Raw genomic sequence first — 16245 nt, 5'->3', positions numbered from 1 at the left:
CAACGATATAAGCCAACCAATAAACACAAATCGTTGTCAAGCAATATTTTACCTTATTGCATATGCTTTAATTTCAATATGTCTAGACCCATAGGTTTTTATGTTACGTTTATATTTGTCGCAGCTTACTTTGAAACTTGACCTAAAGTAAATGTGTGGCTTAGTTACTCTAAACTTAGTTTTATGTTTTTTTTTTCAACTTTTAAATTTATATTCATATATATTCTCATACATTAGTTTTATTCAAAACGCTTTCAGTCCATCAGTAATTATGAAGTACTATAAACAATATACTTGATATTTTCTTATCTTTTTGAGTGTTTTATATGAGTCAATATAGAAATTCAATACGCAATACTAGCTGTAAATCCAAATCATAATTTATTTTTATTCAAGTAGTCTTTTAAATTCTTATTTAATAAGATAAATTAAATGTAAAACAATCACCGAGTTTGGAAGTATTCTGTTGCACAGAGTTATCGATAGTCTATTTAAAATCATTAATTGCGTGTTTATGAGTTTGTTTGAATAAAAAATAATACAAGCTCTAGACTTTCATCGATTTTATGCAACCACAGCACAATCCCATGCGTATCCGGCTGCGGAACAGAAGCTAAACTTGGGGAAAGTGAATTAATAGGGGAAAGTATCGAAGGATTCGCAAACTCGTTCACTTTGTTCGTGTCGACACGTCGAAAAATTTTCTATTTTATTAGGTAAAACTAAAAGGATGTTTCTACTTATGTACATTTTATTTGGCGAGTCATTTTACATTTTTTCTAACGTATATGATATTCTGCGGTATATGATAATGATATTCATGATTAACTATTTTTCTTTGCCATTCAATCGAATTATTTCTTTATATTTTTCTTTACCATATTCGTATAACAATTTAATTTCCAAATGAAACTTTACACAATCGGTAAAGAAATTTCATATTTTTGGATTTATGATAATGACTGCTAATATTAAATTATCTTAGTTTTGTATATTATGATTCGTTCTAAGGAGTATATAGAGCGAAGGGTTCAAACGGAGCTCAAAAACACGATCTTAATTAAATAACAACATCTAATGCGGTTAACCGGTAAATGGGGCGCACGGTCGACTCTTCAGAGATGAAATTGCAAAGAGATCTTGCAGTTTGTATAACGTGATTGCACTATTACTCTTGATATAGATTTATGATCCGATTCAATGAACCGTGATGGTTCATACGAAGTAGCATCAAAGGAGTTATATGAACAAGCCTTACTATTCCAAATACATTTTATTGCTTGGAGTAAAAGCGTACGAAAAGAACGTTAGGTATCGTAATAACACGTACCGTGGAATCCATAAAATGTATTCGTTTTCATACGATTTTCGATAGAGCGTACTTTCCAAATGTAATCTGTACGGATAACGTTTTTTTGTTCTAGTGGTACTTTAATCTTTTCTTCTTAATTTTTAATCGATCGTTTAACAAAAGCTTTGTTTAAATTGATGAAAGTGTGACCACAAATTGAGATTATGCAATACTTTTCACGGTTCGACACATAATTGCGAATATGGCGCAGTAAAAATTACGACATTTGATTCAACGGTAAAATTTTAATCTGTTTTACTTAGTTATACACGGCGATTGTTCAAAATTATTGTTATTAGTATTATAAGATTGTGAAATGATATTTTAATCAATTTTAGAAAGTCAAGAAAAGAAAAACCTCAAAGTTCTTATTCATTTGCAATAAATAAGAGATGTTAGGTTTAATAAATATTCGTTTCATTATACAATGAGATGAGAAAGCAGCCGATACTACTAATCAAAATTCTATAAAGAACATACCTGAAAATAATAGTGTAAAATTCAGTCATTTCAATTTCGTCATTTAAATTTTTAGTTTAATGTCCATTTCCATTAAAATTCTTTTAAGTGGCATAATACATCATTAGTGAGCGTCAAGCTATTATCAGCTACTAATTTGTCTGAGACTAGGCCGCGTGCTTTTCCGAATTGTCGTAACACGGACCGTTTGAATCGTCCGTCTATTTATAAAGCAGCTAATCCTAATCGCTATGTGGCAGACAATCTTGTCTGTCATAACATATTGACTCGACTGGTATGTTTTTTTTTGTTTCAATATTAAATATACCATTTAACATGTTCGATGGTTATCCAAACATCAATAAATACATATAAATCAGTCAAATGAAAGTTAGTAAAGAAATTTCCCTCTTTTATGAAAAAAGGAAACATTATATTGTATTCGATATATTTATTATGAGTTACATCCGATTCTTTCTCGAATGACGTTAGAAATCCGTTATACTCTGAATGCGTCTAGACGAGATAGAGCCTTCAGATTGAACGAGTGTCTCTGTAAATTAATCTCCGCGACGGTTTCGATATTACGTGAACGCGAATGTCTCGCACTTATATATATTATTAAATAAAACCATATAAATAAATAGTGCTAATCAGGTTCAGGTTCTGCACTCATTACATATATACATATATTACGTTTGATACAGAATACAATATATATATTGTATTCTGTATCAAACATTCCAAAAAAAAAACAATTACTACAAGTGTATTAAATGCTGATTTTTGTATATCATGCTTCCGCTGTTTTGGTGTCAATGATTGAATGGACAATAAAAATATTTGCGTCATACTCAACTTTGAAATGTCGTTCCCTTTATAATATTTCAAATATTTAAATAAAAATGAATTGTATGATATATTTAGTTTTTGTTTAGTAAATAAATTATTTTGTGTTGTAATTAATATTAATAAAATATTATGTTATATAAGTTCGTGTTACATTAATTATTTTCTCGTTCAAGCTTGACCGACGACTTCATTTATTGACGTTTACTTCAAAACATTCTCTTTTATTGGTGAAAGGTTCAATTATATTTTAAAGTGACAAGGTACGTTAGCAATTGTACTTTAAAGAAAGCTCGTTCTTGTAGCAAGAACTAAGATACGTTCTACATTTTCCTATATTTATTTATTAAGTTTAGTAAATATATCGACGAGCGGATATTAATACGAATAAAAATACTTAAATTATAACCATACTACATCTAAAATCAAGAGTCAAAAAATATAAAAATATTAATTAATGTTTATTTTTATACGAGAATTTAAAACAAATTACGATAATCAGTATTCACTAAATTGTGTTTTCATCGGCACCCAAAATATTTGCAAAACTTCAGCTCAGTCGATTGAATGTTCTACAAATTCTATCACCTGTAGTTAAAAAAAAAACCTTATAAATAATACATTTAACTAAAAAAACATACATATAAAAGGCATTCATATAAGCAGGAAAGATCTTATTTTGTAATGTACATACTAGTATTCGTCTTTTTTGTCATTCAATTGAATAAATAATGCCTCTCGTTTTGATTCCTGTATTGAGCATTGAGATTTCTAAGCGACATTTTAAGTTCGTATATAGGAATTCATCTCGGCACCTGCTGCTCACAGCAAAAACTAGTCTAGACCGGGCGTAATAAACATAGTGCACTCGTAGGCATTGCTATAGGAGTGGAACGACGTAGCATCTAATAATTGTTACCACACTATACAATGTCGTCGACATTATTGATGTATCCGAGTATTTTATTATGTACTAGATTGTGCCCGCTCTTTATGCTCGGGACTGTTTGCCTATCGTTTTTAATGTAGGTTTTGTACGCTGTGTCCTTATTTTTAAATTTTCCTCATATGATTCCTCTTTTTAACGGTGCTATTAATTTAGCACAAGAACCAAGTATAAATAAACAAACAAAATGTCTTGTATTATGTGAAACGGACAATATATAATTTAATTTATATAATGTATATGATTTTAGTTTTCGTTTATATTATGTTTTAATTTTTATATTTAACTTGGGACAGTTATTCGGTACCTTTTATAACGTCTTATTTGTCTGTATCTCGTTTGCAAATACCTTCATCATTACCAGTTGATACATACAAACCATATAAACTTGAATCACTTATACTCTGACAATAACTATTGCTATAGTTTTCTTATAGTTTCTTTATTGATATTTATAACAGACCAGCAAAGGCGCAGCTTCGCCAGCTTGGAATTCAGTTTGTGGCAAAAATCCTTAAAAAGCTGCCAGTGTAACATACATAAAGCCTATTTGAATTATACATATAACACTTAAATATATAAGATACCAGCGATGGTCTTAAATAAAAAAATGGTTTTTTTTTTGGTAACTCCCATTGAAATCACAGACAGACACTTAAATTTTATTTATTTGAATAGATAACAGACGTCTCGATACACAGATTAAAGACCCTATAACTGAATGAAAATATATTTATTATAATTATTCTTAAAAATGCTCGTATGTGCATTTAAACAGTACATTACTCTCCTTAGTAACTAGTCCGGTAAAAATGATTTATACTAAGCAATTAGTTTATTTACGTTCAGTAGCTGTGTATCTAGGGAGACTAAATATTTTTAATAAAACAAAGTTAAAAGTACGTAAAGTATAACAGACGTATAACTTCGCAAGCTTGTTTGAAAGAAACAATGGGTGTAAATAGTAAACGCAAGGTCGCAGATTGGCATTCACTCAGCTTCCTCCGCTAATCTCTTACTTTGATAGATTCAAGCGAGATGACTCAAAGTTTTAGTTGTAGTTGTACATCTTGAGAACTTGAAAGTTAAGACTTTCGTTTAAGATGTTTGCAGACTTATACGTTCAGTTGCTATAGACTTATTCGACAAGTCAAGATCTCCGATATAAAGATATAGGGTTAGTCACATAAACAGGACTTGAAATTACTACATTTCTATACATATATGTTTATCATATATCTTCAAGAATCCAGCTGCCTCGTTTGTTTAGTGGCCAGCTTATAAGGCTTTGGATTCCGAGATCCTGGATGTGGTTTAATAGGCCTTTAAAAAGTGCCTCGGAAAGCACGTTAAGACGTTAATCCTGCGCCCGAACTCTCGCTAGTCGTGTCGTAGTATACGAGTATGACTGAAATGTAGAGTGTGCACTTGTTTATACACACACACTTGTACACTAGAATATATCCTTCGCAGTTGACTAGTCACTTATTTTATGTGAAGTTTGTAACTAATGTTTAATTTCGTAGTACGTGATTAAGAAATTAATTTAAATCTTGTAAGCGATGTTTTTGTCATCACAACATTGTCTAGACGAGGAAGACCGATATCATGTCCCTTGGGGGAATGGGTTGCCGACCGCAAATGATGTTAGCGCGTCGCTAGACCGTAGCCGGCCGAGCATTGTGTGCTGCCTGCGTCTACAGTGTTTGTAATTATCATTTTGTATAGAAATTTTATGATACCATTATTAATGTATTATGCTTGTTATATTTAAAAAAAACATTTGTGGTCAGTAGAACCAAATTGCGCAGTATTTGATTTAGACCGTCAACTATCTTACTTATTTACTTGTGGTCTACTTTCAAATGTGCTATGAGACCGATACATATAATTGCCTTCAATTTGTGTGATTGGTTACTTATCATTCCTTGCTCGAATACATTATTATTTGTGCGACATTAAACTCGTTCATTGAAATTTATTTGTTAAATATTGTGCCAAAAACTTGGGGATATTGTAATTATTATAATGTGATTTTAATATATATGAAAGCAAAATATCTTATAAATGGTACCTTCATCACGGAACTTAAGTGTAGTGTACTGGTAATGTCTTTAGCACCATACTACAATCTAGGTTCTAAAATAATATTTTATAATTTAAGTAAAATATAAAGTAAGCTAACGATAAGTGCTAGAAAATTTTCGAAAAAGGTTTTTCGTAAAATATTACGGATGAGTAAAAATGCAGATTTTTAAATTTTAAAATTTACTGCCTTTCCATTATCCTCTTTTGGTAGTAAATACAAAAGGCTATGTTCTTTTGTACCACCCTATGTCGAAACGGGGTTGTCTAGGCGTAATTTTAAAGAACGAATTGTTCGCTGTTAAATTTTGCCCCGGCGATGTTCGCCATTATTTGCGACTTACTTTTGTTGTAGCGGTAGTGAATGTAGAATATCTTTTGTGCATTGTGATAGATGATGTTCGTATGAAAAATTGTTTGACGTGATACCAGTCCTTTATCTTTCAACAAGATAACTCATTTTTAGATATTTTAAAAAGGAATACTTCTCTAAAATAAACACTATGGGAACTTACTTTTATATTAGTGGTTTAACAAAATAAAGTTATAATATACACATATATAAGAACATGAATAAGAATACACATTATTCACAGAGGCTGGCAATAAACAAAGAAAATTTTTCATTAAAAATTCATAGTAGTTCTACTTATTTATGGATGTATGCGGCTGTTTTATTTCGCCACGAAGCGTTTAATATTTGTATGAACCGTAATTATATGATGGTTAATACTTGTGATAATATCACCGGTCATTATACAACTCTCCGATACCTAATTTAGTTTTGCTCAATCACATTTAAAATTGCGGAGTTTGCAATCAGATCTGTAATGTTTTAATTATTCAAGTATTTTTTATGGAATAGGTACTTTACATTTATCTTGGTTATATGACTTTTAACGTTTCTTATGCACATAGATAATTTTATTTAAAGTTTTATCTAATAAATTTAATTTCATGACAATTAAAATATTTTGTAAGTATGTCTATCTATTTAAATTATATTTATATGTTATAAATATTTTTACTGTATTTAAATTATATTTCACTGTCGAATATTATTTATATCCATTGATACTGTAATAATTAAACAGTTCAGTGCATATTTTAAATTAATAGACTCAATGCCTTTTTTAATTAAAATAACGATATAGGAGTTTGTTTTCAATAAAATTTACATATCATTTATTTGCATTCGTATGAAAATGTTTTGGTATTGTAAAATATGACCATGATGATTCATACACACTATTTGTATGTCAATGTAAAGTACATTAAATGTTTGCTCGATGATATATATTTTTATTCATAATGATAAATATAATTAATGTCTTCGTTTTTGCTACAAATGTCATCGAATAATCACTGGCATAGTTTCTTAATTGCAAAAATGTAACGAGATTTCTAACTTACGCAAATTGTAATCGGACCATTTAATATAGAAAAAAAGGACAAAATTTCGATAGTTTATAATATAATTTAGTTCATGATTTTTACCTCAAATATTTTAGATTCAATTTCAATAGATTTATTATAAACTTACGGTGCTTAAAACCACCATTCCATGTAATGTAATATTTTATCATCGTATCTAATTTAGTCGATGCTTTTAATAAGATCACATTCGTACATGTGTCGTTGTCTGATTAGCCGTAAAATGTTTCAAAAGCGATCGTTGCATTCCCAGTCAATTTGCGGTTTGCCTTGTCGCTGCGGTCCGACTCAGTCGAGTCAAAGAAATGCGTCATAAATTGATATGACGTTTAAGTGGGAAAAGCTTAGCGTGTTGTGGCAATATAAGTATGGAGTGCTCCCAAATTAAAATCGAAAAACGTGTGTCAAAATTTTTCTCCGAATTAATCTTAAGTTGCGATCGCTCTTTTCGGAAAGAAACTAAGTATTCTTTGTAATACCGTTAATGATGTGAATATATTTCTTATCTACCGAATAAATGTTAACTAAATTACTTGTATGTCTAAATAGTTATACGTAATAGCATCTTAAACCGTATAGACCACCAAAAATATTAATTGTAAATTTTAAGTTATTCATACTTAAAAATATTTTTTTAAGTTTAATAGCTTGAATATATAAGCGTATTTGTAGATTTTTTTATATTTTTGTGTTATAATTTATACAAAAGTAGCTGTACAAAAACGAAATGTTGCGTGTCCGCTAATGTGTTTGCCGAATTCAATAATGTGCCCTTGTTAATTTTATTATTCCTAGAATATGTGACAAATTAGTAGGTACGGTTTTATAGCTTAAATGTGTATCATAAACATAAAATAAGCTTAATCTAAATAATAAGAGTAAGAACTTGAAACATTGGCGTTTATTGAAATATTTTTCCTTTATTTCTAGCAACTCAAAGATGAGCTTGGTGAGGTGGTGGCGGAGTTGGAGGCCCTCGACGGCCAGGAGGAGTGCAAGCAAAATAGTAAAGCCAAACAGATGAGCATAGGCAGGAAGAAATTTAATATGGATCCTAAGAAAGGTGAGGCATTGTAAACGCTTATAAGTGATAAATATACATATATATATTTTTCGAATTAACCACTTGCTTTTGGCCCAAATGGCCTCGACATCGTCTCCGAGCAAGGAAGTTATATATTGAGTTTTTATTAGTGTATTATATTGTAGCAGCATATTGTCTATTGCATAGAAGTAGCCGTAATTGCCACACACATCGTATTATACTTGGTGGTAGGGCTTTGTGCAAGACCGTCAGGGTAGGTACCCACTTCACCACCCACTCATCACATATTCTGCCGCCAAACTAATACTTACTATTGGTGTACCGAAGGGTGAATGATACAAAGGTACAACGGACATAACATCTTAGCTCCCATAGTATGTGGTGCATTGACAATGTAAGGAAAAGTTAATATTTCTTACGGCGCCAATGTCTTTGGGCGGTGTTGAACATCAGGTGTTCCATTCGTCCGACTACCGATCTATTTCATAAAAAGAATAATAAACGTATTTTTACCACCGAGATTTTTTATAGCAAACTTTGGCTTTGTATAAAATGACGTGAAATCGAATTATTACACGGTTATTCTGTATGAAGGCTTTGCTTCATCGTTTACATCATTCAGCAGGTGCGCCGTTCCCACGGATGGACAGTCTGCATTGTTGACATACACAGTAAATCGACTATGTTAGCATTTTTACACCTGTCATGTGAACGCGTAATCACAACTTAAATTGCATAAAGTCTTTTGTATATAAATCATGTATAGAGGAAAATAGGAAGTAGGTTAAGTTTTTTTAAAGAATTTATAAAATTTATTAAACCACGCAGAAATTGCTGATATTACTTCAGACTCGAGCATCTCGGATACTCTCAGCTTCCCGTTGACTTAACTCCTCTTGACATAACCGAACCCTTCCGTCATTGAGTACCATTCAAAGATAACGAGCGTCGAACGTTTTGAAATATAGCCAATCAAAAGAGATATTTTAACAGCTTACATTTGTTAATGTCTAAATTTATTATCCATTACGCAAAACAACTTTATGTAATAAATGTCTATTTAGATTTAAAGTACTCGGTGACGGTTTTACTATTAAGTCTCCCAATCCATTGTTCAGACCTTTATCATAATGTTCATTGTTAGGAATGGAGATTTCAGGGATAAATTAAACACACGTTGAATATAGAGCTTAGTCGGAATGCATCGTCTCTAAGGATTTCGCTCTAATCTCCCTCTCTTTAGGTGAAAAGGTTGTACTTCACAATGCATTGAATGAAATATCTGACGTAAATTGAGGCCAGTTGTACGTCTCATTTAAATTCTTTGTAGTGAGCTCTCTTTAATGGAAAATCCCGGCAACCTGCGTTGCAATTAATTAAAATTGTCACAAAGTTCGTTTACTATCAAGTTGGTTTGTAATATATTTAATGGAGACTTTAATGGGGACATGGTATTACATTTTCTGCACAAGTCCTGGAAACTCCAGTATAAAATAGATTTTGTATAACTCAAATGCAATTGATAAAACTAAAACCTATTTTTGTCGTTGATTATAATCTTTATGTAAGCTACATGTTGTAAGTTACATGTTGAAAAGTTGTAAGGTTATTAGACATTGAAATATGACAGTTAACATTAATTACTTCAAAAATAACCTCTAGATATGTTTAAAATTCGAATTAGATATTTGTATATTTAAGACAACATTGTAAAGGAAAGGATTTTAATGGACAATAACGTCCGCAATGGTTGCTTGTATATGTAATGTATATAAATTAGTAGTCGCCCATTGGTTGAAATTCGCCAGCAATTTATTGCTAATAAAAATTCAAAAAAAAAAGAGTAAGATACTTTGTTTTCAATTCCAATTACATAAAATTTATGGTAAGGAACAAAATTCGACAATAGTTTGGAAATTATCCGTTACATGGTATATGATTTTTTTTTACCACCCTTACCTAAAAAAAAAACGCATTATTGGTTTTTTAAATTTGATATGTATGTTGGCACTTGCAGCATGTTTTTTTTTTTTTTATATCGCCGGGAGGGCAAATGACTCTACTCCACCTGATGGTAAGTGGTAGTAGAGTCCAAACGCGACGACGGCCAGTACAGATGGGAAAAACGTTCTGCACTAGCCGCCTTCGCCTTGCCGGCCCGCAAGATGCCTCTTCACGCCTCGTTTGAAGGAACCCGGGTTGTAAGAGGAGGGGAATACGTGAGCTGGTAAGGAATTCCATTTTTTGGAAGTGCGACAAAGAAAGGAGTTGCCAAATTTCTTTGTTCGCGATGGAATTGATGTCACAGTTAGGCGGTGACATCGAGAACCAGCTCGCGTGGACTTAAGAAGGAAGGGGGAAGCAGGAATTAGAGAGAATAATTCCTCAGAGCACTCGCCGTGATACAGTCGATAGAAAGCGCTCAGTGCTGCTATCTCACGACGCAATTGTAAAGGTTCAAGGGTGTTTGTGACCTTTACGTCGCCAATAATGCGTACGGCACGTCGCTGCAACCGGTCCAAGGCCTTAAGTAGGTACTTAGCGGAGCCATCCCAAAGGTGCGAGCAATATTCCACGCAAGACCGTACCTGTGTTTTGTACAGCAGGCACAGTTGTTGTGGCGTGAAAAAGCGCCGCACCTTGTTCAGAACTCCGAGTTTCCGTGAAGCTGTTTTTATAACAGCCTCGATGTAATCCCTTGGACTAAGGTCGCAGCGAACGTCAATCCCCAGCATGGCGATTTTGCTTTGCATCACCAGCGGAGTACCACAGAGGGAGGGAAGAGGGGAAAATGTTGACTTTTTCGCCGTGAGAGCGCATACCTGTGTTTTCTTGGCATTAAACTCAACAAGATTATCAGAGCCCCATTTGGCGATGAGATCTAACGTCCTATCGAGTTCAATGACAAGATTCTCCCGCCTCTCATCAGTTTCCGCCCGCCCAGCCACTGCGCGTCCGTGGTATCCACCATGCACTGTACTATCATCTGCATAGCAATGTATGTTCCCAAGGGAGAGCATATCATTGATATGCAAAAGAAAGAGTGTGGGAGATAGCACAGATCCCTGGGGGACCCCAGCATTCACTACATAGAATTGTGAAGCGCAACCATCTACTAAAACACGAAGGCTACGCTTGTGTAGGAAGCTGGCAATCCAGGTGCATAGCTGAGCAGGCAGACCATATGCCGGTAGCTTGGAGAGAAGACTTCTGTGCCAGACCCTGTCGAAAGCCTTGGAGATATCGAGGCTGACAGCCAACGATTCTCCATGCTTGTCGATAGCTTCACCCCAGAGGTGTGTTACGTACGCTAGAAGATCACCTGTGGACCGTTTTGGTCGAAACCAAAAAATGTAGCCGAAAAATGTACGTAAACTGTGAATGTTTTCATTTATTTAATATTCTTTATTTGTAACACATAGAAGCAATTTACGCTTTTTCACCAAATACCATATAAAATTTTAATAAATTTCACACTCCGTGAGGGCGATATGCTTATAAAAACTGTACAAAGTTATAGTAATGAATTTTATTAAAATAATGCCTTGTATGAATTACAATTCCAGAGATCGTGTTATTATAAAATATATTATAATCAACAGTAAGAATATTGTTTTTATTTCGTTATTAAATTAACTCGTGATACGTTTATATTTATTAGTCTATATTATACAAAATATGTATACTTAGTACCATACAGATTGCGTTTCTAACTCTATTGTGTAATCTAACTTGATAGATTGCATGTGCAATACAAATGCATAATGCATACAACACATTCTGATGACGACTCTTTCCTCAGGGAAATATTGGAAGTGACAATGTGTTCCTATATAACTTCCATGTCACTAACTGAAATTATTTACTTAGAATTTATTTTACTTAGAAAATATACAACGGTAAAATGATATAATCGCTATTTTAATTGATTTTCATTTAAACATCTTTCATCAAGTTTTTTTTTCCAATCGAAGTAGTCTTTCGTTACTCGTATATGAAAAGTGTCATCTAAGTTTCTATATTGTTTATTTAATAGTTTTTATTTAGTTTAGTATTTTCTAAATATATGTCTGTGTACAGTTCTATGGTATTTTCTATTTTATAAAGAATTATAATAGAATAAAAATAATCAAATTCTCAAATACCAGTTATTTTCTTATAAAGCTTAATGGTTCTGGGTAAGTGAGGTAAAAAACTAAAAAAATATATTAGTCAATTAGACTTTACCTGCTTGCTATGACGTCAACGTCTAACGTGGCTGATTAACAATTACTCTTTTCCTGTAATCTTAGGAGAGCAGCTTTTAGACATGTTTTAATTTATATCGAAAATCACAATTGAGTAAAACAAAAATAGTTACACGTTAAATATGTATAATGACTAAAGATACTTATAATATTTTGCAATTATTACAAATGCTTATATTTTTTACCTAGCAATATCTATGATTTTATGTCTAGTACTTTTTTAATATTTTCATACCTTTCTTAACCACAAACTGTTATTTTTTGGTATAATTAATACATAAGATAATGTCGACTGATCGACCTTCATTCTATAAGAACGAAGGAGCAACATCTGAACGCATTTACGTCTCGCCAAAGGTTCATTTATCATCATTAATATTGTTCATCAAGGCTAATAAAATCACTGCATGTTCAGAATTCGCGCAACGAAGTTGTTTCAATTTGGTAATGAAGGAGAAACGCTTGCAACTCCTAACAAGCGAGCTCGTTATTTTTGTTGTCGACCCTTTGTATAAACGTCGTATAAACGTCCGACGCAATTGGTCCTGCATCTATCTTCAACGGATAATTTATCATAGTCATTTCCAATTCTGCATGCCTCGACATTATGAACACACGTAACGCAGAGATACTGACTATAAGCGATTATACATCTATTTTTACATCATTACCTCCAAGATAAAGAGTTTTTTATCACTTCAATATTTTACAATTTTGTAAACCCTCTTACAAATTGCTATAAATATGAACTATAATTAAAAAAAACTTGACTTTTTTCTCTGAATTTGAAAATGCAATTCTCTGTTTTCATAAATATGTTTATGTATAATATATGTGATAAAGATATATTTTTATTATTTGTATTTAGAGCGACTATTAATCTAAATAAGGAAGGCGTATGACGTCGGAAAGGAGCTCGATTCAAGGATCCCGTGACGTCAAGCTGATAAACTTTTTATGTTGGCATAATATCAAACACGCTTATCTATTGACATCCAACGTTGTATAAGCGTTTTTTAGAATTAAATTTGCAAAGAGTATTGACGTCAGTATTATATTAAATTGAAAAAGAAAATATCATTTTCATTTGAAATAAAAACTCGTTTAATTGGATTTGTAATGTAAGCCTACAATGTAGCTACAGCGATCAAGAAGGCTTTGCATTACTATTAAACTATATTTTAAATAAAAAAGTCGGCCAACAGCAGCTTAAAAATGATTAACATTTACCTACAGTAAGGTGGTGATGGCTGCAATATATATTATTTCTTCTTAAAATAAAAATGAATTCTAGTGTTAAGTTCGTTATTTTTAGAATTCACACAGAAACACAGTTCAAGGTCCGCTCTGTCGGGGTAAAATTTACGTTTTATTAAATTCTTCAGAATCAAGTCGAAAGAGCCTTGTATAGAAGCTTACGTGAAAAGTTAATAGAATAGAATATTTTAGTATCGTATTCATACGTTTGAGAATAGTTTTCACGACATGCAGATGACGGACGCGATCTTATAAATTTTCGGTTTACTTGCTACGTACAACACATGGACTGTGTTGATTTTAAAGACTTCTTCTAGATAAACAATCTTGCTCCATACAACTCCTTAAACATTTTGGATGGATTATGATAAATGATTAATGTTACACTATGTATAAAGATTGCTTATATGACTAATTATGTTGTTAAAGACCGTTTCTGTATTATTATGTTCTAAATTAAACTTATGTCGTACCCACGTATTAGTTCTCCTATCAAACAGAAATACTTTGTATTGTTTGCTTTTGTTGAAGTGTGACTGACCTCTCTTAATTGTACAATATATACACAACATCATAGTTTTCATAGATGAAACATTAAAATAATATTACAGGCGTTTTAACTTTTAAAAACGCCCAGCTAAGGGATACTAAAGGGATAACAATGTTTCATAAAATAAATTCATATGCCCTCCGCACATTAATGCCGTAAACTTACAATGTCTTGTGTTAATTTAATCTCTCCTAATGCAGATATATATATACAATAGAAGCTTATATGGTGATCTTTTATTCCAGGTATCGAATATCTATATGAAAACGGACTATTGCAAAGGACGCCGGAAGACGTAGCGCAGTTTCTCCATAAAGGGGAAGGGCTCAGTAAAACAGCGATAGGAGACTACCTCGGCGAGCGCTCGGACTTCAACGAGGCGGTGCTCCGGGCATTCGTCGAGCTGCACGATTTCACGGACTTGATACTTGTACAGGCGTTGAGGTACGTTATAAGGGTCGAGGTAATTGCTTGATTACAAGAGTGCTAACGATAAGTTAACTTTAATGATACAGGCAACTGTAAAATTATAGTTGCCTATGAAATTGTGTATTTTTGTAATAAGCCTTACTCAGTTGTTTTTGTTTTGACGAATTTTATAAGTTTTCGTGCTAAAAGAATATTTACAATTTAAACATTTTTGGTAAGTAGCCGTGTTTATTAACAAAACGATGTCCTAATTACAGACAATTCCTATGGAGTTTTCGTCTGCCCGGCGAGGCGCAAAAGATCGACCGCATGATGGAGAGTTTCGCTCAACGCTACTGCCAACTGAACCCCGATATATTCACGAACGCGGACACGTGTTACGTGCTCAGTTTCGCGATAATCATGCTGAATACGTCACTACACAACCCCAGTGTGAAGGACAAGCCGACACCGGAACAGTTCGTAGCCATGAACCGCGGCATCAACAACGGTGGCGATCTACCTCAAGAATTGCTCTTGGTGGGTAATCGATAGTAAAATTTATTAATTTATGGTATGTAATTGACATGTATCGTTAATGTATTTTAATGCGATACATATATTTTTAATAACGGTATCACAAGAAATATCAATGTACAATTGAACATACTACAAATACTTGTGGTAGGGCTTTGTGCAAGCTCGTCTGGGTAGGTTCCACCACCCACTCATCAGATATTCTACCGCAAAACAGCAGTACTTGACATTGCTGTGTTCCGGTTTGAAGGGTGAGTGAGCCAGTGTAAGTATAGTCACAAGGGACATAAAATCTTAGTTCCCAAGGTTGGTGGCGCATTGGCTATGTAAGCGATGGTTGACATTTCTTAGAATGCCAATGTCTAAATCATTGGTGACCACTTAACATCAGGTTGCCCATATGCTCGTCCGCCTGCCTATTCTATAAAAAAAGACATGTGTTCCTTTCTGTTTAATATTTTGTATACTGATTGTAATAACATTTGTTGTTTATCGTCATAAAATTGAGAAATCTATGATAACAACGAATTTAAATGACGAAATTAAATCGTTTCAAAACAGGCTGATAATATACAAACAAAGAGGTCACTGTTTTTATTAATCATATAATTTAAATAAAATCTTCTAACACATGACATAACTCATTATAATTGATTATCTGTTGATTCGCAACATTTACCGTTCCTTGTCAACGAGGTGCAATCGAGTTTCCTCAAGTTATCCCCCCATCGATATAACGGTATTATAACTTGGTAATATCTGTAGAACACTGCTTTGCCTACAATATTACAACGGAAACGTAAAATTGTAGTATAAATTCTATATTTACATTGAGTACTGTAATACATATATATATTTCAAAATTTGAAATACATATAACCATAAAAGCCTAGAAAGATTGCTTCCATTTTCCCGCTGAAACATTAACCTCTTGACATCATAATATGGGGGATATTATATTTCAGTTAATGGATATTCGTGGACATTATTGCTAATATGGACGATAAACATTTTTTTTATTTTGTTTGTAAATGCAGTCTGTGATCGATAGAATATATATGTACATAATGAATAGGC

General features: G+C 32.7%; 1 protein-coding gene across 3 annotated transcripts in view; it reads left to right on the top strand.

Moving 5' to 3' along the window:
• The window catches only part of LOC126770574 (cytohesin-1), a 41917-nt gene that overhangs the window by 18436 nt on the left and 7236 nt on the right, over window positions 1-16245 (top strand). For all 3 annotated transcript variants that reach the window (XM_050490036.1, XM_050490035.1, XM_050490038.1), the window contains 3 exons: window positions 8055-8187; window positions 14469-14667; window positions 14910-15171. In XM_050490036.1, coding sequence (XP_050345993.1) covers window positions 8055-8187; window positions 14469-14667; window positions 14910-15171 — 594 coding nt within the window. The remainder of the gene's footprint in view (window positions 1-8054; window positions 8188-14468; window positions 14668-14909; window positions 15172-16245) is intronic.

The sequence above is a fragment of the Nymphalis io genome, chromosome 9 (genome assembly GCF_905147045.1).
Source record: "Nymphalis io chromosome 9, ilAglIoxx1.1, whole genome shotgun sequence".
NCBI lineage: Eukaryota > Metazoa > Arthropoda > Insecta > Lepidoptera > Nymphalidae > Nymphalis > Nymphalis io.
This window is presented reverse-complemented; position numbering and strand designations above follow the sequence as displayed.